Raw genomic sequence first — 21,595 nt, forward strand, 5'->3', positions numbered from 1 at the left:
TTGGTGCGGGGCCAGCAGGGGGTTGGGGCATGGGAAGCAATGTGATGCGCGGGCTCTCGGAGGGAGTTTGGGTGCAGGAGGGGGTTTGGGGCATGAGAGGGTATGCCAGATCCAAGGGTCACTCACCTGGGGCAGCTCCCCGCAAGCAGTTACCTGTCCTGGCTGCTCCTAGGTGGCGGTGCAGCAGGCAGCTCTGCGCGCTGACCTCGCCCTGCCTTTAGTGCTAGCTCCACAACTCCCATTGGCTGAGAGCTGCAGCCAATGAGAGCTAAGGGGGCGGCATCTGTGGATGGAAGCAGTGCGCACAGCCTTCTTCCGTGCCTAATGAACCCCAAATCATTTTCATCCTTATCCTAGTTTAAAAACCCCTGTGGGGACTCTCTTATTTTGGTTGAAGAGTGGCTTATTTCAGATTAGTTTACACCATGTCCCCAGTCAATTTAGGCTATTTCTTTCTGTAGAGAACTTACAACTGCCATTTCTTGTCAATCTTCTCCAAGTTCTCCTCAGTGTCACCATTCCTCTCAGTAGAGGAATGGAACTTGTAACTCCCTCCACAGCCGTCCCATGCATCAACCAGGATTTGGGAGAACAGAAGCTAGTGTAACTATTACCCTAACAATCACTGCCTCTTGCAAACAAAGAGGATTGTGGCATGTGGAACACACAAAGCCTTCATTAATTTAAGGGGTCCTGAGAGTAGTTCCAGACTTTGGGAGAGGAAGAAGAGAACTACTGCCATAGTCACCACTTAGATACTTTTCAAAGTTGAAGCTCTCAAATTATCACTACTATGAACTTCCACATTACTATTACGTCTACATTCTTACACCCTTTTTCCCACTCCTGTTATTAGGGAGGGGACCTACTTTACTAGAAGTCCACAAAACACCTACCACAGTTTTGGTGCAGTTGGTTAACAACAATTAGGCTTGGCAGAATTTGATTTTTATTTTTTTATAATTTCAACAGATAATGTCAATGTTTCTTTTAAGTATTTTTTTATTTTTATTAATTTAAAGTTGCGCAGAATTGTGTATTTAAGCATTTGTTCCTGATTTTTATCCATTTAAATTTTCAGAGTTGCGGGAAATTATCAGGAGAGGTCAGACAATAATTATTTAATGTCAGTAGATGCTGAGATTCAAAAAGGTAAAACTTTACAGACATTAAAACACAAACTGTCAACAGCCAATGTCAAAATATACACGGTAAATATCCCTAAATCAAGCTCTAGTATGAATTTTCTTATTAGCATTTTTCTTACTATGCCTATCGGTAAATTTTGATTATTATTGACAGAAATATTTGTTGATCAGTTTCTGTACAGTGAAACAGACATTTACTGATAACAATCTAATCCTTCCAACCCTAACAATAATTAAGTACAGACTGGAGAGGGAAGCTGGAAAGGCACCTTTGTGGTGTATTTTCCTTCCCAGTAATGTTACAGCAGCTATTTTTATATCTCTGTTTGAAAGCAGAGTGAAGACTTTTTCTAACTGAACTTTGGCACTTTTTCTCCCATACAGCTCATCATGGATGACTATTTATAAAATGTTTATTATATTAACAAAGAATTAATTTCCCAGCAACTCATTTTTATCCTTAAAAATCACATGCCATGGCTCCCAGATAATAAAAGTAGTTGGCAAAAATATAATGCTGTCTTTATAAATAGTAATCTAATCCAACTACTAGGGTAGTTTATAAGTATTAGCATAGAACATCATCTCATCTTTCAAATTATTAGGGTGATGGTCTCCCATAATTTACCAACCTTCCCACTATGAGAATGTACTGCTGAATCATTGTCTCTTTAGGAATCTGAAGCTAACAAACTTCTGTTGTGTTGCAGATTTACAGTCATTGCAGGTTTATCCAGTTCACCTTAAACAGCAGCCAGGCAAGGTGCTGATATGCGATTCAGAGAATATTGCAACTAAGTTCAGTAACAGCTCTGTACCGTAAGTAACATTTGTAACTGGTATTGCAGCACTGCCTCCATTACCGAGAAACAGCAGGAAAAGGACAACAAATCATTACTCAAACTCAAGGGGAAAATGCAGATAGAAATCCAGCTCCCACTGATGCACCGTGGATTCATAATGTACTAGATTATAATTTTAAAATGTGAAACACAAGCCTATTACCAATGGCAAAGTCCACAGGTACATTTTTATCAGCACTGAAATACTAATGCACACTTACCGGGCAAAATAGCCTTGTCTCCGCTCCTTCTTCTCCTCCTTAGTCTCCATGGTATACAATGAAAAGTGCCAGGTGAGTGTTTGGGGTGTGTTTCTCTTTTTCGCAGTGCCTCATACCCATGTATAGTTCCCTGTATTTATCATTTAAAAACAAAAAGGAAGTTCATAAATCAAAATGTCAATAACTTCTGCAGCAATTTACAGTGCGGAGATAACACACATAGCCCCATGACAAATGGCAGTAAACTTTAACCAGTGAAAACACGTCACATGATACAGACCTATTGTACCAAAAACACAAGACTACGAATATGATTGGGCGAGTCACTACAGAAAAATCATATCTGAGATTTGTTTTTTTCTTTTTTTTTCTGAGGGAGAATCAGAGGGAATCTGAAGAGAATTTGATATGAAAATCAGTGACATAATTTACAGTGGCATACTACAGGGATTAATTCAAAGTGCTGTGACAATGTCTTAACAGCCTGTAAATATTTTATCCTTTACAGATCTGTAAATTGGTTGTATATACCAAAAAAGCCCACCTGCCTTTTGTTTCCCAGTTATGACCCTAATGATCCCAAACTGCCTAGAAATCCTATAATATGAGAAGCAAAACCTGAAATTATAATTTAAATTGCATTTACTGAAAAATGCTGACAAAATCAACAAACCGGAAAGTTTGAGTAGGTACCCACTGACAATTCAGCTTGAAATAGTAAAAAGCAATCTCTTTTCTCTTTAACAGCACAGGTATTGTTTTTCATTCCTCATTAATACAGAAATACAGAAAATCACAGATAACGATGGTACAGGTTGAACCTCTCTAGTCCAGCATCCTCGGGACCTGACCGGAGCTGAACCAAAGAATTTGCTGAACCACGGGAAGTCAATGCAGGTTCCAGTGGGTCTCCATAGGAGTGGGAAGTAGGGGTATGGGAGGTGCTGCAGCACCCCCAGGCTTTACGCCCAACGTAGCCCCCCGCCCAGGGGCCCCACTGCCACCCAGGCTCCCAGCCACCTGCCCCCTGCCTGGGGGCTCCAATGTCGGCCCCAGATCCCAGCCGCCAGCCCCTCGCCCGGGGTCCTAGCCACTAACCCCAGGTCCTCTCCCTCCCTCCCTCCCAGAGCTTGAATGCCACAAATCAGCTGTTCACGGCGCTCCGGAAGCGCTGGGAGGAAGGAGGAGGCGTTGGGGTCACCTGCGCACAAGAGGCACAGGGGGAGAGTGGCAGAGGGGAGATCTTGGCACCGGTGGATGCTCTGCATTCACTGATTTTTCCCCATGGGTGCTCCAGACCTGGAACACCCATGGAATCAGCACCTATGCCGGACTATGGATGTTGCCGGACTAGGGAGTGACGGATTAGAGAGTTTCAACCTGTATGCTGCTTGCAGATGAATTGTAGCCACCTTGAACAAGGAACCAGTGACTTTTCTGGGCTATATGAGAAATGAAAAATATACCTGAAGAAGGTCAAAGTAACATCAAAAGTTTTAAACTATTGCAGATTAACATATCAGTTTTGGCTAGATATCTGTTTATTGCATTATGCATTGGATCACAGCTTCTTTACACAATGCAGGACCAAGGAACTTTTAAGCCAGAGAGTAGGATTTTCAAATGGGTTCTGCACTAGAGCTGGGCAAAATATTAATTGGAGCAGGGACTCAAACACAGGTGTCCTCCCCGCCCCCTAACTGCCAGGCTATAGAGTCAATGAATATTTAATTATTTACACAAAATGGAACCGCTTCTATGAAAGAGGTTCAGAGACACCTATCCCAGACTAGCCAACAAATAGCTTGGAGGTTAGGGCATTCCCTGGTGACATGGGAGACCTGGTTTTAAATCCCTGCTCCGGACTTCGAAAGTGAACCTGGGTCTCCTGCATCAAAACTGAGTGCCCTAATCACTAAGCTATTAGATATGGGGGGAGGCCTACACTGCTACTCAGCACTGGTCTAACACTGCTCCCGCTGAAGTCAATGATAGGCTAATGCCATGCGCTTTTGAAAATCCCATCCAAAGCATCTCTGGAGCAACTCTTTTCCAAGAGGCTATTCTGATGGACATATGCTCACTTTTGCACACACACATACATAGATGGAAGTAGTAATTTAATTGGGAGTAACTTTCCTGCACACTAGATTAGATTTTAAGGCCAGAAGGTACCATTAGATCACCTAAGTAGTCTGATTTCCAGTATAACACAGGCCGTAGAATATCATCCAGTTACTCCTGCATTGAGCCCAATAACTTGGGTTTATAGCTAAAGCACATCTTCTACCAAGAGATGGAGAATCCATCATTGGCCTTAGTGATGGGAGACATACAAATGATCTCCCATGCAAGCAACAGAAAATTTACCCCTTAGCATAATCTATTCCCACCAGTTTTGTTTCTGCATTAAAATCACACTCCTCAAACTAGTAGGCATCTAAAAGAGGTCAACTTGACTGAAATACCAAAGAAGAAATTTGGTAGTGTGTAATATTATATTCTATCAAAAAAATTGGAATAATTTTCCCATCCCCATATGATGAGCACTGAACATCATCAGCCCATGTTCCTCAACATGTACTGCATCAAAATGCACTTTCTATTCTCACAAACTCTTTGTGGTTAACTGAACATATTCCAAATTAAAATCTTCTTTCTATACAGTTATCTTATGCAGCGGTCATCACTGCAGTCTGCTAACAGGAATCATTATAAACCCTAAATTGAATTAGATAGATTAGACAGATTTACCATTTTAAAAAATGCTGGAAAATCCCAATCAAGTGCTCTGCAAACTAAAATGATGCAAAGTCTTCACTAGGATACTAGGAGGGTCTATGTGACAGTAGCATAGGAAAAACACCATAACATGCCATTCTGTCCCAGATACTTAGGGCCCAATTATGCAAGATGCTGAGTGTCTCCTGAAAAATTAGGAGCACCCTTACATCCAGCCGCTTTGGAAGGCCCTGAACAGCTTTCAGAACCAAGTCCTCAATACTTAGATGTTTAAATGTAAGGCAATAACAGTCACTTTTTTTGCTTGTGCTATATTTGGAGTCAAAAGCCTGCACTTGGAGTTCAAGTGCCACCTATCCAGTAAATTTCAAGAAGTTCAAGTGCAGAAGGAGCCTATTCCTCTTCTCTAACTTTGACCACACATCAGGCAGTAAAACCAAAAACATTCTGTGCAGAGTGTCACATAGCAAAGCTACGCATGAGAATGCAAGTCCACAGGCTACAATTTGCTTCCCATTTCAGCTCCATACAACACAAACAAAAGCAGCAGAATCTATCCCTTCGGGCAACTTCAAAATCAAGACTAAATACAATAGAAGTGCAGTATTCTATTCAGGATAAATGAACTACCCAGAAAATGGGAACATAATATATAATGTGGAAGTGAAGTGAGGGCATTCAGATAAAATTGAGGAATTCTTAAAAGAGAAGTAAAGTGTCTGTTCTTTTTTGTCTTATTGTACTGAGAGGGAAATAATGAGCTCATCTCAAACATTGTTAAGAATTGCCCCGATCAGTGAAAGTTCACATATAACTGACTTCACATTGTTTAATTTCTTATTCTATTGTTTTGTTTAGTTTTAAATCTTAGCTCACTTTCTCTGAAAGAAATTTGAGTAATTCCAGACAAAATATTAATGCATCTTAAAGGTATGTTGTAAGGTTAAAATTTGTAGTTAAAAAAATTTCTTCTTGATATTACTATAGAAACAGATATTAAAATGCATATTTTTAAAAAATCCAATTTAGTTTTCACCATTTACGTCCAGAGTTTTAGTGTTTCACTTGAACAAGGAAAACTAACTAGGCGAGAGGTTCTGAAACGTTTTAATAGCACGGATCACATCACAACAGCGATAGCATCTCATGGACCATCTCCCATCATGACCACATAACAATCTACAGTAATTACTACCAAAAAGTAATAGTTGGGAAAGAAAAGCTTCCATTTCTGGTTCTCATGCACTAGTTCAATGCTGCAATGCTTTGGTTACAAACACTAAAGGGGAATATTTAGTGCTAAATAATACAAATTTTTACTTGAAATTTAAAAACATCTGAAAATTTTTTAATAAATTTTTATAACTTTTATTAAATAAAGAAACTCCATATTTTTCATGGATAGTGTCCCTCCAATACTGTCAGAAAAGAGATTAATTTAGGTTAGGACAGATATTTAAAAATCCACCTCTTGTAGTAACCTTTTCTGTACTACAGATAAAGATTGGATCATGAAGCTTCTATGGAGGTCCAAAGATAGTATTTTTATTAGGGAGAAAAATACTCATATTCCCAAATACTGCCAGCATGGCCCACGCTCAAAAACACAGGTATGACAGAGTTGAATTTGTCTTTATAGATATTTCAGGTTCAGTATTATTTCCTACTAAAATGAACTTTCCAAAAGATGGGAGAAAGTTTCTATTTAATGACTCTGATGATGCTAGGGTATTTTTGCTTTGTTTTTGTTTAGTTTGTTTTTTGGACGCAATTTTCTAAAGAGGAAAGATCTGGTTGAATGATCTTATACACTGGATCTCAAGATGAATTATTGCTAAACTCCATGTTGAGAACAATTAAATCAGTGTTAAATAACATAGCCAAATAAAATAAATACCAATATGAAATATTTAAAACTATACTATAAATTTGAGTTAGTTATGTGTTTAGCCTTCTTGCTTTCGATTTATTTTCGTAATACCTAAATAGTCCTCTAACCCTTTTCATTGACAACTTTTAACTGAGTCGTAGGGACTCTTATTTTCTTCCTTTTCACCTCTCAATCTATCAAGATGAACTGATTTTAACAACAAATTAATTAAACATTAAGAACATGTTGTTATTTGTGTTCCAAGTCATTTGTTTTCTTTAAATAAGTCTGTTTGGTGCACACCACTGTAACAGCCTATTATTACTTTTTGACTGGCTCTGCGGCAGCAGTTCTCAAGCATCAAGTACTATTTTCCCTGAACTGTGCACAGTGCTGATAGTATATTCAACAATATTAGTACACAGATGAGCATGAAACAGATTCTGGTATTTTGATATGACATTCAGTTTATCTGGTGCTTGTCACTGTATGCAACAAGTTTAAGAATCACGCATACAAGAAGTGTCACCATACACAGACATCCCACAGAGAAACTGTGAAAATCTAAGGCCACATCTACACTACAAAGTTAAGTTGACTTTATGTAAATCGACATCAGCCTCCGATTTAAGCAAGTTGATCTTGCGTGTTCCACACTACGCTCATTGTGTCAGCGGAGTGCATCCTCATGAGCAGGGCTTGCATCGACACACGGAGCACTGCACTGTGGGTAGCTATCCCACACAGCACGTAGCAGAGTGGAATTTTGGGTGGGACTCGCAGTGTCTTCTGGGACCAAAACATTGGCACGGGTGGTTATGGGAACATGGCGTTAGCCTCCGATGATGCACTTACCTATCTCCCTCCCTGAAATCAATGGCAAACAAACCAACCCTTTTTTGCGCCTTTTTTCATAAACCTGGATTACCCACACGGACGCCATAGCATGATAAGCATGGACCCCGCTCAGCTGTATGCTGTTGTTTTGAGCATTACAAACACCTCACACCTTGTCCTGCAGTATTTACACAGCTGATACAGGAGCTGCCGCATGGAACAATGTGATGCCATGCAAGCAGCCCTGTTGGAAGACACAGAGCGGAGCACATCGCAGTTGCTGGTGACAGTCATGCATCACCTTGACACAGCTGAGCGCTGTTTCTGGGCCTGGGAAACAAGCACTGACTGGTGGGAGTGCATCGTTACGCAGCTATGGGATGATGAGCAGTGTCTGCAGAACTTTTGAATGTATAAGGCTACTTTCCAGGAACTGCGTGAAGAGCTTTCCCCAGCCCTAAAGCACAGCAATAATGAGAGCTGCTCTGACAGTGGAGAAGTGAGTGGCGATAGCTCTGTGGAAGCTTGCAGTGCCAGACTGCTACTGGTCAGTGGGGCATCAATTTCAGAGTGGGTAAATCTACCGTGGGATCTATTGTGATCCAAGTTTGCAGGGCCATCAACAGACTACTGCAAAGAAGGGTAGTGACTCTGGGAAACGTGTAGGACATAGTGGATAGTTTTCCTGCAATGGGATTCCATAACTGCAGCAGGGCGATAGACAGAACACATATCCCTAGCTTGGCACCAGACCACCTTGCCAAAGAGTACATAAACCAAAAGGGGTACTTCTCAATGGCGTTGCAAGTGCTGGTGGATCAGAGGGGCCGTTTCAACAACATCAACATGGGATGGTCGGGAAAGGTGCACGACACACACATCTTTAGGAACACAAGTCTGTTCAGAAAGATGTAAGCAGGGACTTTCTTTCCAGACTGCAAAATAACCACTGATGATGTTGAAATGCCACTCGTGATTCTGGAGACCCAGCCCCTATCCCTTGCTCCCATGGCTCATGAAGCCGTACACAGGCAGCCTGGACAGCAGTAAGGACTGGTTCAGCCATAGGCTGACTAAGTGCAATTGAAGGTGGAATGTGCCTTTGGATGTTTAAAAGATTGCTGGTGTTGTTTGCTTACTAGGTTAGACCTTAGTGGAAGCAAGCTCCCTATTGCTATTGCAGCCTGTTGTGTGCTTCATAATCTCTGTGAAACAAAGGGAGAAAAGTTTCTGCTGGGGTGGGCGGTTGAGGCAGATCGCCTGGCAGCCAATTTTGAGCAGCCAGACATCAGGGCAATAATAAGAGCACATCAAGGGGCTCTGCGTCTTTGCGAGGCTTTGAAAACCAGTTTCAGCAATAAGCCAGAATAATGTGACCCTTATCTGTGTTGTTCCTTACCAAACTGTCCCCTCCATTGCATTTTCTCTCCTGTAAACTCCACCCCCACCAACCACCACGTGTTGAATGAATAAAGAGTCTTTTCTCCTCGATCCGTTACGTTTTATTATGCACACAAACACACAGAGACAGCAAAGTAAAGTAAGATAACCTGGGGCAAAGGGCTGATAACACTGGGAGGGTGCGGGGGCAGAAACAAGGGAAGTTTGCTTGTAAGTGCACTGCAATAACAATCAAAGGTGTGGGAATTGGGCACCTTCATAATCCGCAGAATCCCTTCCTGTGTGGCACGCTCCTGTTCCCTACATGCTCTCCTGTCCTCCCTGTCCATGTCCTCGGACAGTGTAATCCTCCATGCTCTGAGCTCCATCTTGTCACTCTCAGAGGCGCGCATTAACTCACTGAACATGTTCTACCGAGTCTTCTTTTTCCGCCTTCTAATCTGGGAAAGTCTCTGTCTCGGTGTGGAGGATGCACCAACAGAGAAGATATCAGCTGCAAGGAATGCAAAGCACAAAGGTAGCATTGAAAGTGCATATATTGTTTCTGGTGCAAGGTTAATTTTTTTTAGTAAAAAAACACCCCTCAATACACTTCACTGCAAGCCACAATATAATCACAACCACTGACTATTGCAAGAGTTGGTTTGCTGCTCCAGGTTAGAACTTGAGAAAAGCCCTTTCCCCTACCAACCTGCATGGTGCTTGAGGACAGGCACCAGTGTAAAGCCTTCTCCAAATAGATTGTTTTTTACGAAGGCAGCAGCAAGGGATTGAGGGGGTGAGGCTGGACACAAACAGGAAGCCGCCCACCCGCCCCCAACCCCCTGGGTTTTTTTTGGTTTTTTTTTATAATGCAGCTTGCAATACATGGTGATCCCTTCCAACCATAACCATGGTATGTTTGGGAAAATGTGGCTGTGTGACACAGATTTCACCAAACAAGGGGAAGATTACTTATTGAATTGTTTGCAGTTTAAGGGCTAGCACTGAAAACTTCCCGTTTCCCCTTGGTGACCCTATGCAATATCACTCTCCTGAGGGTAACAAAGTCAGCAAAGGAGCAGATTCTGCAAGTGTCTGAGTACAGACCTGGTCCTTATGCTCCAACGCTGTTTGCTGCAATGATGCCAGCAGAGTTTAAACTGGAGTGGTGTGGGAAAGTGTCCTACCAGGATGAAATAAGGCAGCCCTTTCCAGAAACTTTCTGCAAAAGATTGCAGAGTACCTCCATGAAAGCTTCCTAGAGATCTTCATGGAGGATTCCTGGGCCATCCCTGTGCACATAAACAGTCTTTTTTGGCGAGCACCCTCTGCATAGCTGGACTGGCCATCGATACCCTCTACACCTACGTTTTTGTTCAGATTAAACATAAAAAAAGATAGCATGTAACCTCTATGGTTTGATTGGAAATGTGTACTCACCAGAGGTGCCTTCCCCGGCATCACACGCCGTTGCCAACTGGTCCTGTGTAGGGATGGGCTCCAAGGTTAAAAACAGTTCTTGGCTGGCAGCGAAGAATAGATCTTTCGCTTGCCTGCCGCGCATTCTCCTCCTCCTCAACAAAATCCTCCTCATTGTTGCTCAAGGCCACACAGGGCTCCTGGGAGGTATTCACGGAGAATTTTGAGGTAGTGGTGGGATCACCACCAAGAATTGCATGCAGCTCCTCATAAAAGTGGCATGATTGTGGGACAAAACTAGAATGACTGTTCACCTCCCTTGTCTCCTGGTACACTTGCCAAAGCTCCTTTATTTTCACACGGCACTGTTGCATGTCCCTGGTGTATCCCTTCTCCCCCATCATGCCCCGTGAAATCTTGGCATAAATGTCAGCATTTTATCTGCTGGATTGGAGCTTTGTCGGCACAGACTCTTCTTCCCACACAGCAATAAGATCCACCACCTCCTGTGTACTCCATGGTGGAGCGTATTTGCGGCCTTGAATCTCCAAGATCAGCTGTATTGGTGGGCTCTACATGCAGATCAAACGGGAAATGAAAATTCAAAAGATCCTCGGGCTTTAATAGGGGAGCAGCTGTTTCCTCTATACCTGGCTGACATGCAGTGGAGTTGAAATGCTCTCCAGAGCACTCACAGGCGAGCACTGTGGGACACCTTCTGGAGGCCAATTCATTCAAATTAAACAATGCAGTGTCTACACTATCCCATGTCAACTCGTGGATGTCAAATCAACCGCTATGCCCCTCACAGAGGTGGAGTACAGAAGTCGACTTTACAGGCCACTTAGGTCAGCGGAAGGGATTCGGTAGTCTAGAAACACATTACTAGATTGACTTAACATGGCTTATGTCAACCTAAGTTTGTAGTGGACTAGGCCTAACGCATACAAGAGCTAGCACTTTTCTCTTGTCCATGTCCCCCATTACTGTAATATGTACACGTTTCACAATCTTTGTTGCATGTTTCCTTACAGAATTCCTGAGAGGTAGGAAAGTGCTATTATTTCCATTTTACAGATGGAGAACAGAGGAACATGGAGACTAAATGACTTGCTGATGTCATTCAGGAAGTCTATAGCAAAGCAGGAAACTGAACTCAGGTCTCCAAAGTCCCAGGTTAGCATGCTAACCACTGGACCATCCTTCTCTCTCTAGGTTCTCCAACAAACAACAGAAGACATAGGAGGTCTGAGCCTACATTTTAACAGCTTTCTGAATTTCTAGCATAGAATAACCATTATATTATTAACTAGAGGACAGATACATTTGATTGCTTCCTATTATTTGTTAGGAGGCCTGAATCAGGGCTCTACTGTATTAGTTATTGCACACACGTAACATAGAAGAGAGATTCCCTGCTCCAAAGAGCTTACAATCTAAACATATGGTTCTGTTTGAATCTGCTTCCTTGGAGAGGACTATATTTGAAATGTAAGAAAACATGCAGGGTTTTATTTGTTTTAATATCAATTTGACACATATAAGGACACAGTGATAGCAGCAAGGACATTGCCAATAAAACAGCCAGAAAATAGGTAGCAAAAAGGACTCAACGTCATAAAAATGAAGTACTAGTGTGGGGGGGGGGGCTGTGGTGGGTTCTTAAGGAAAAAATATATATAGCACTTTGAGAATGATCTTGAAATATGGATCAGAGTGAAAAAGAGAAGAGTTCAGCAAGCTAGAGAAATGCAAGTGGAAGTATTTACTCCATTTTACTAATTAGGGACCTGATCCTGCAACTGGCTTCAAGAGGGCAGATCTCTGTGCCCACATGGAACCTAGTAAAGTCAATGGGCTCTATGCGGGTGCAAGGATCCACCTACACAGTTTCACAATTGTGATATAAGCAGTTTATTCAATACAGATTTATTGTGAAGCAAGTAAGTTTGGAATGTGAGGATTCTGATTTGTTATCAAGTCATGGAAATGAGAATAAAGTTTACATGCTGTGGGTTACTGGGCTGAAGTACATATATTATCAAGTATTTAAAGAAATACTCATTTTAACATGCCTTTCCATTTATTCAAATACTACAACAAGCAGGTGTATTTTAACACTATACCTGCAAAGTGAAAGGAGATGCTAATTTTCATTAAGTTATTCAACAATGACTGGACCAGTCAGGTTTACTTTGAATTACTGTCATGATCAACTAGTTCATTTCATTTGCTGCAATCATAAAAACCCAAGTAGAAGAACAACACTGCAGTGTCTCAGGATAAAAAGGCAACAGAAATGCATAGCCAGCAAAGATTACAGTAAGCCACAGCTTATTTAGTTCTTTCTTCAGGTAGAATGCTGCAACTACAAATAAGACTGGAAGCTTATAAGTAAGCTCCAGCACAGCCATATAATTTAGCCTGAGCTACATTTTATTAAATTAGATTTAACTGCTTTGAACAATAAATGCAGAAGTTATTAGAAGGTTACCTTAAGAAAACCAGGGAATTTTTACCCTCAATTATGTAATCAAGGTACTAATTATCATGTGGATTTTAAAGAAATTTCCAAAACAAAAATATGAATAAGCTCTTTGTCTTTGCAAAAACTCATGGTCCAATCAGCTTACTAGCCAGTTTAGATTACACATAAAGCTTCCTCATTGTGGTGAGATTGAGTCTGCTCACGCAATCCTTGCTCATGAGAGTAATCCTTACTTATGTAAACAGTTCCACTGATTTCAATGTGTTTGGGCGAGTAAGAGTTGAAGCAGCAGGGCCTAGTGCTTCTTGCACTGATACTGCACTTTTAAAATCTAATAAAGAGGTTTTCAATCTGTGGTCCACAGACTATGTCTAAGGGGTCTGCAAAAGATCACCATTATCATAGAACAGTGGTTTTCAAACTGGGGTCCGCAGACTATGTCCAAGATTTCCAAAGGGGTCCATATCTCCATTCAAAAATATTTAATAGGTTTGCAAATGAAAAAAGATTGAAAACCACTGATCTAATATAACTCGAAAACACACAGAGATATAAAAGACTTGAAAATTAATACATGGAAAAGATTTCTGTGGGGATTTTATTCAAAATAAACCTAGCTGGGTATCAGACCAATGCAGACTTGTATTTCTAAGGCTAAATGAAGACAGAGATTTTCTATGGTAGCTCCATCTTGTGGGACTGCTATGCCTTCTACTGAAAACCAGAATAAAAAATATGTCGACACTGTTTCCAATCCAAAGACATGATCCTGCTTCCAGTGGACTCAGCAGAAAAACTCCTATTGACTTAATTGGGAGTAGGATTGTGCCTCAAACCAAATCACTATGTTTCCTCACAGAACATGAGTAAGGGAATAAAAATGCAAGGAATTCCATGTTGTGAGTAACGATGGTATTTGTCAAAGATAAAAACATCTTGATTTGGTCTCCTGTGCCCTTAATACTTGGCAATCAAACGCCATCAAGTTATTTTCCACGTGGTGCAATACATCATGATGTGCAATTCAGTTATTTCAATTAGAAAAAAAACCCTGGAAAATAACATGGTAATTCATTAATATGGGGTAAGTTGTATAATATTGAAGGTTAAAAGTAGCTCTCAACAGACTAAATTGTAAGGGTTTTGGCAAGTCTTATTGTACAAGTTCATTCCCATATAGGTTTCAAGGGAATCTTCACTCCCTTGCATCCTGTGTAGACAAGCCCTCGGTAGTAATGCAGCTAGACCTTTCATTCTTCCATTGAATACTATCTAGAGATGGTCAAAGTTTTTGTTCAATATTGAATATGTTCATGAAAAATTGTTTTTCAAAACATGTCATGACATTATCAAAAATAATTTATCATTTGCCATTTTCAAGATAAGTTTAATGATTTTTTAAAAATGTAATTTAAAAACCCACTCTGTGACTAAACTGACACATTCTTAAGTATTAAATATTTTAAAAACAATAGAAGATAAATGAAAAATTCCAATTAAAAATGTTTTTAATTTCCTACTATACACCTATTTTTCAACCAATCCAAGTGATGTATTTTACAACCTATTGTACTCAATTGTGCAATTCTAAAATTCTCGTCTTTTTTTTCCTCCTTCTTAGATACAAGGAAAGGAATCCAATGAAAAAAATCTACAGTAATGCAATACACGTTTCATATTTGATCACACAAGTTAGGAGAACCAAATTTAAGGTTTCCATAGCAACATTATTTCTGCCACATTGGACAGTAACTGAAAATACTATATAAGAATAATGTGGGAGACTTACCATTGCTATGGAAACCTTAATTTTGTATTTCTGAACTTGTTGAAGTTGCATTAGAGCGTTTTTAATACTGTATCACATAACCCTTGCTGCTCAACAGATGCTCAGATGCAGCAGTGTTGGATGCATTACACTCAAATACTAGAGAGTGAATCATATCATTTACACACTGTGCACTCTGACACTACTCTTAAAAAAAAAAAGAAAGACTTCTAATTATTTCCCTCCTCTTTGCAAAATTCCTCTGTGTATTATAGCCAATAATAAAACACATTTAGTTCTCTTGCCTTTCTTCATGAATCCATTCTCTCTAAAGCCTTTATTAGCCTAGCAGTTTTCCCCTCTATCTTTCCATAGTAGAGGGCTGGAAATTGCATGTAGTATTCTAGGAGTGGACCTGTGCTGTGTATAAAGAAGACACATCTCCCTAGTTGGAAACTTCATTCACCTAGTTATATAATATATTGTATGACTGCATTTGCTTTAATAACTATAGTGTTACACTGAATATTAATTCCTTTAAGAATAGATATAACTAGGTCTTTTCCACTTTACTGCTGTCTAGCCACTTGTACACTGCAGCAAACTGCATTATATTACTCCTCTGAATAAGTGTTTGGGGGGCCACAGTTCTGCTATGATATTTCTTTGTAGCTGAGGAAGACAAACAACCATAAATGCTTTTGAAAGCTGCTCTTGTACTCATACCAGAAAAAGCATGAAGAGGGACTGCAGGCCTAAAAAACAAATAGGATATTTACATCTGAGTCAGTGGGTTATCATACTTTTTCTCCCCTATTGCTTCCCCCTTCGGCATTCCCCCTCATTTTCTGTGAGCTACAGAGTAAAGTTCTTACATTGAGAAGAAATCCAGCAAATCTCTACATGGTTTATTTTTTAATATCTTGTCTTCAAAAACAGTCCTAATTTTAACTTTTTAAAAAGCATTTGAAGGGCGACCTGAGTCAGCTGATTCAGGTCGCAGTGTAGATATACCCATAGGAGCTAAACCCAACTGAGTGGTCTGCCAAAGGTATAAGCACCCTGAGGCCAACAAGGAATTCCATTTGGAAGGAAAAGATTAAAGTTGGAAGCAAGCATTTGAGGCCAGTTTATGGGCAATACATATGCAACTCCACTGGAACTAAATAAAGTGCCACTATCAATCACACTGGCAAAAGAATCAATTAGTGTAGGAGTTTAGCCAATGCAAGCAGTATGAAATTGTTCTATCATGAAAGAACAAAAAGTGTTAGGTACAATAGAAGCAGGAAGCTTACTAGTCAGTCACTTGGGCCATTGGATGATCGAGGTGCTAAAGGAACACTCGGAAAACAAGGCCATTGCAGAGAAGCTAAATGAATTCTTTGCATTGATCTTCACTGCAGAGGATGTGGAGGAGATCCCCACACCTGAGTGATTATTTGTAGGTGATAAATCTGAGGAAGTGTCTCAGATTGAGGTGCCAACAGATGAGATTTGAAATAAACTGATGAACTAAACAATAAGAAGTCACCGGGATCAGATGATATTCACTGAAGAGTTCTAAAATACGAGATTGTAGAACTATTAACTTTGGTATGTAAACTATCGCTTAACTCAGCCTCTGCACCAGGTCACTGGAGGTTAACTAATATAACATCTATTTTTAAAAAAGGCTCCAGAGACAATCCTGGCAATTACAGACCAGTAAGCTTAACTTCAGTACCAGTCAAACTGGTTGAAACTACAGTAAAGAACACAGTTATCAGAGACATAAACAAACAAGATATGTTTGTAAACGGAAATCAACCCTCACCAATCTTATTGGCATTCTTTGAGTGAGCCAACAAGCATGTGAACAAGGGTGATCCAGTCAATATAGTGTACTTGGACTTTCAGAAAGCCTTTGATGAGGCCCCCACTAAAGGCTTTTAAGTAAACTATGCAGTCATGAGATAAGAAGGACGGCCCTCTCATGAGTTAGTAAATGATTAAAAGAGAGAAAACAAAGAGTAGGGGAAAATGGCCAATTTTCCCAACAGAGATAGTAATAAGTGGGGTCCCCCAAGGATCCGTACTGGGACCTGTGCTATTCAACATATTCATAAATGATCTGGGAAAAGGGGAAGAACAGTGAGGTGGCAACATTTGCAGACAATACAAAATTACCAAAGATAGTTAGGTTCAAAACTGACTGCAAAGTGTTACAAAAGGATCTCACTAAACTGGGTGACAAAATGACAGATGAAATTCAATGCTGGTAAATGCAAAGTAACGCACATTGGAAAATATAATCCCAACTATATACAAAATGAGAGGTGCATAAGTTAGCTGTTACCATTCAAGAAATACGTTGGAGACATTGTGGATAGTTCTCTGAAACCATCCACTCAATGGGCAACGGATGGCAGAAAAGCTAACAGAATGTTAGGAACCATTAGACAAGAGATAGATAAGAAGACAGAAAATATCTTAATACAGCTATATAAATCCATGGTATACCCACACCTTGAATAGTGTGTGCAGTTCTCATTGCCTCATCTCAAAAAAGATATATAAGAATTGGAAAAGTTGCAGAGGAGAATGAAAATGATTAGGGGAAAATCAAAAGAATGGGACTGTTGAGGTTAGAAAAGATGACTATGGGGTGGGGATAGGACAGAGGTCTATAAAATCATGAATGATATGGAGGAAATGAATAGGATAGAAATTTACCGTATATACTCAATCATAAGCTGGTATCCAAGACAGATAAGTAAAAATGTGACCTGTTCATAAGCTGACCCTATAATTCAGGGGTCGGCAAACTTTGGCTCCCGGGCCATCAGGATAAGCTGCTGGCGGGCCGAGATGGTTTGTTTACCTCGAGTGTCCGTAAGCACAAAGGTAAACCTAAGTAAACAAAGTGTCCTGAAGCGCCAGCTGCTTACCCTGACAGGCCAGGACAGTAACTGGTATGGAAATTGGGGGGGGGGGGGGAGAAGCTAGGGGTCAGGGGAGTAACCTCTGTGACCACCGCCCACAGGATCCCACTCCTAGCCTCTACACTCTCCCCATCTCATCTCTTCTCACCTTATCTGGGGAGGGCCAGGGGAGGATGTCTCTCGCCTGGCTGGAGATGCTCTGGCAGGCTGGGCAGTGTGGTTGCAGCCTGCTCTGCAGGCCAGACCGGGCGGTGTGGCCATAGCATGTTCCAGCAGGCTGAGTTGGGCAGCACAGCTGCAGCATGCTCTGGTGGGCTGGGCGTTGTGGGCACAGCCTGCTCTGGGGGGCGGGGCCACGCAGCACCGCTGCAGCCTGCCAGCCCTGGAGCTGCTTTGTAAGCTGGGGGGAAAGCAGCATGGCCAGAAGCGGAGAGACTCTGGCCCCCCCTCTTCCCTTCTGGCTCTGCTGCCTCTCCTTGCTCCCTCTGTTTAGGGGAGGGACTGTGTCCCACCTCTCCCTCTCAATACTCGTTCATAAGCCGACACCCTTCTCTGGTGCTTCCCTGTTTTACTAAAAAAATTCAGCTTATGAGTGAGTATGTATGGTAATTTTCAAGCTGTCAGAGTACCTTTAAACTTCTCCACCAGGCCATTGGTTTATGTGCAATACACTGAAATTCAAATCAACTTAAATTTTGTGGAAGTTCCAAAACTCCCGCATTAAGTGAAACAAAGTTAGTTCCTTGGTAAGTAAGGACATCAGTGGGTAGTCCAGCAGGCCAGGAGAATTGTATTAATTCTTTGGCTTCGCTTGGGCAGTACTTACAAGGGCAGCTAACTACTGCAAGGCTCCATAGCTGTATGGAGGCTACGCAGTTCTGATGTCATCTGTTTTCTGCCTGTGTACCTACATCCCATATAATCACACTCAATAACCAGGCACACCCAACTAATGGAACCCAGTGTTCTAAGCTGAAAATAAATTATTGGTGGGTCAAATGGACTTTCCTCGGCCTCATAATATGACTTCCTTAGACACTGTAGCTAATGACTCCTTGTGAGAAGCAGAAGTGCACCCAGGGCTCTCTTTGGTAGTCCATTGTTCTTCTCCTACCAACTCTGACAGCTCTTCTGATTGTCTGGTATTCAGTTCCTCCATTCTCACTATATGGCAAGGAGAGTTGCTAACTAATCAGTTATTGGGTAGTTTTCAGTCACCAGGGGTGGCAGAGCCTGCCCAAAAGTGGGGTGGCTAGGGCCCTTCGCCCCTCCTCTTCTGCCTGAGGCCCCACCCCCAGCCACGCTGGAAGCTGGAGCAGGCCGGGAGCCACGGACCCAGGGGCTCCTCACCCTCCAGAGGTGGCAGGAGGTCCCGCACTTTGTGTTGAGGCGGGACACGAGGATGAGGCAGTGAAGTGTGTGGAGCACGAGTGTGTAGAAATGTTTTCTTGGCGTGGTTTGGAAGCGGACCGGCTGCAGGTCGTGCAGCCGGCTTATGGAGAAGGGGCAGGGGGGCCAGTTGGATCTCTTGGGGCACTGTAGCAAGGCAGTTACCCTGCTCCTAGGGGAAAAGGTTAAAGGCAGCTCAAGTAGGCTGATTGGGGAGGCACTCACAGCTGTGGCCACACCCAATCAGGCCACAGCTCACCCTGATATAAGGGCTAAGGGAGGCACTGGGTCAGTCTCACTCCAGCTGGGAGTGGGAAGAACTTAGCTGCCTGGGAGTACAGGATACCTGGCACAGAGCAGTACTGGAGACAGGCAAGAGGAGCAGGGGAGCTCCAGCCTAGCAACTCCCCAGGCTGAGGCCTCAGTTAAGGCCTAAGCAGGTACTACAGAGGTACAGGCTGGGGATAGCAGAGGCAGCAGCAGCTGGTCCAACCCCCTTGCCAGTAATGAGTGGCCATTACAGACTGCAGTCTGCCCCAGAGAAAGGGGCTAGATGATGATTGGCAGTAGCCACTGAGGCAAGAAGGGCATAGGGGTGAGGGGGTTCCCCTGGGAAGGGAGACCCAGAGTGTGGGGGGTGCTGCTGGGGGGGAAGAACCCCAAGGTAAAAGGCACTGGGGTCTGGAAGGGACATGGGGGCCCAAGGCAGGAGAAACACCAGCCAGCAGGGGTGCTCCGAGTGCTGGAATCAAGCTAATTCCTGGATAACCAGCAGGAGGCGCTGTACCAGTGACTCAGCCATGCTAAGGGCACTCAGGACTAAGGGCTTGGCTACAGTCGAAACTTCAAAGCGCTGCCACGGCAGCGCTTTGAAGTGTGTGTGGTCGCAGCACCAGCGCTGGGAGAAAGCTCTCCCAGCGCTGCACGTACTCCACCTCCTCATGGGGATTAGCTTGCAGCGCTAGGAGCCGCGCTCCCAGCGCTGCAGCACTGTTTACACTGGCGCTTTACAGCGCTGTATCTTGCAGCGCTCAGGGGTGTTTTTTTCACATCCCTGAGCGAGAGAGTTGCAGCGCTGTAAAGCGCCAGTGTAGCCAAGGCCTAAGAGTCACTTTTTGTTATCCCCTGCCTCTCCGAAGAGGTAACCTTCACCATGATGGCTAGGTGTTAGGTCCCTAACACCACTAGCCTGTCAGCCACTCAAGCACTTCTCTGGGTAATGCCAGCCCTGTTTCACCTTGCAGGTTAACAGTAGGTGCACCTGAGTCTCTTTGAAGTGTTCCCCTGGCTATCCAGCCCCTGACACTGTCTGCTCACAGAAATCCCAGATCCACTGTTCCTGTTCCCAAGTTTACTAGCTTTACCTTAAACTCTCGCTCTTGTATATCACACAGCACTTGTAATAGAACAAAAGAAGATTTATTTAAGAAAAAACAGATTCAACTCAAAACAAGAGTGATGGAAACAAATGGTTACAATACAAAACAATAAAATGCAAACATGGGCCTACACTTAATATATCACGTTCCCAAACACAAAGTTTGGACTATTGCAGAGCTGTCTGGCTTCACAGGACCTGAGATCTAATTTTTAATGACAATGCCTCTGTCCCTCAAAAGATCTGCTCAGTGAGTGGATACAGTGTGTGTCTGCCCCTCAGTGTCCTACAGAAAGTCTTTTGTCAGTATTCATAGGGTGATTTCCTGTTTGTTGTAATGTTCCTTCTTCACCTCCAAGTGGTTGTGACAGTTTGCAGCTGATTGGTAAGCTTAAGTAGGTGCTTAGATCTTTTACTGTTTTATTATACATTTCATCTATAATGTTTTAGGACAAAAACTGTGCTCTGTGTATGGCTCTCTGGTCTCTGGGAAACCATTGTCTTTCTTTATGACAGAAATAAAGAGTGAAACCGCAGGTGCAGAGCTAAGTCACACCTAGTGAGATAATCACAGTAAGTTGCATGGGGCTGCAGCCTAAAACCCTTGCCTAGAGGGAAATGGGCATAGGTCCCTGTCCAGAGGGACGTGACAGTTAGAGGCCTGAGACCTTAGGGGGCATCCCTTGAGCAGACCACAGATGGGGTCAGAGATGTATTTACCCCCAAACTGATAAAACATACCTGGACATGTGCCAGCAAGTTCTTCCAGAACAAGAGTCTAAAACAGGGGTCTCAAACACACGGCCCACGGGCTGCATGTGGCCTGCGAGGTTATTTTCTGCGGCCTGCGAGGTCCTTGTGGCCCCCCCGCACTTCCCCAGCATTTACCTAGAGTGGCTCTGGCCTGGCGCACACCACGGGCCCCTGTGCCACTCTAGGAAGCGAAAAGAACATGAGGGAAGAGAGGCACAGGAGTGTGTGTTGCTGTTGCTTCAGGCACCGCTCCCAGCAGCTCCCATTGGCCACGGTTCCCCGTTCCCAGCCAACAGGAGATGCAGGGGGCAGTGCCTGAAGCAACAGCAACACACACCCCTGTGCCCTTGCTCCTCCACGTTCCAGCTGCTTCCTGGAGCGGGGCAGCACGGGGACAGGGCAGGCAGGCAGGCAGGCAGCCTGCCCTGCCCCC

The 21,595-nt window shown here is 42.8% G+C and overlaps 1 protein-coding gene across 3 annotated transcripts in view; it reads right to left on the reverse strand.

The window, feature by feature from the left end:
* The window catches only part of NCOA7 (nuclear receptor coactivator 7), a 159,885-nt gene that overhangs the window by 106,998 nt on the left and 31,292 nt on the right, over positions 1 to 21,595 (reverse strand). For all 3 annotated transcript variants that reach the window (XM_050949522.1, XM_050949520.1, XM_050949521.1), the window contains exon 2: positions 2,212 to 2,341. In XM_050949522.1, the coding sequence (XP_050805479.1) occupies positions 2,212 to 2,261 (50 nt within the window). In that variant the 5' untranslated portion in view covers positions 2,262 to 2,341. The remainder of the gene's footprint in view (positions 1 to 2,211; positions 2,342 to 21,595) is intronic.

The sequence above is a fragment of the Gopherus flavomarginatus genome, chromosome 4 (assembly GCF_025201925.1).
Source record: "Gopherus flavomarginatus isolate rGopFla2 chromosome 4, rGopFla2.mat.asm, whole genome shotgun sequence".
Lineage (NCBI taxonomy): Eukaryota > Metazoa > Chordata > Testudines > Testudinidae > Gopherus > Gopherus flavomarginatus.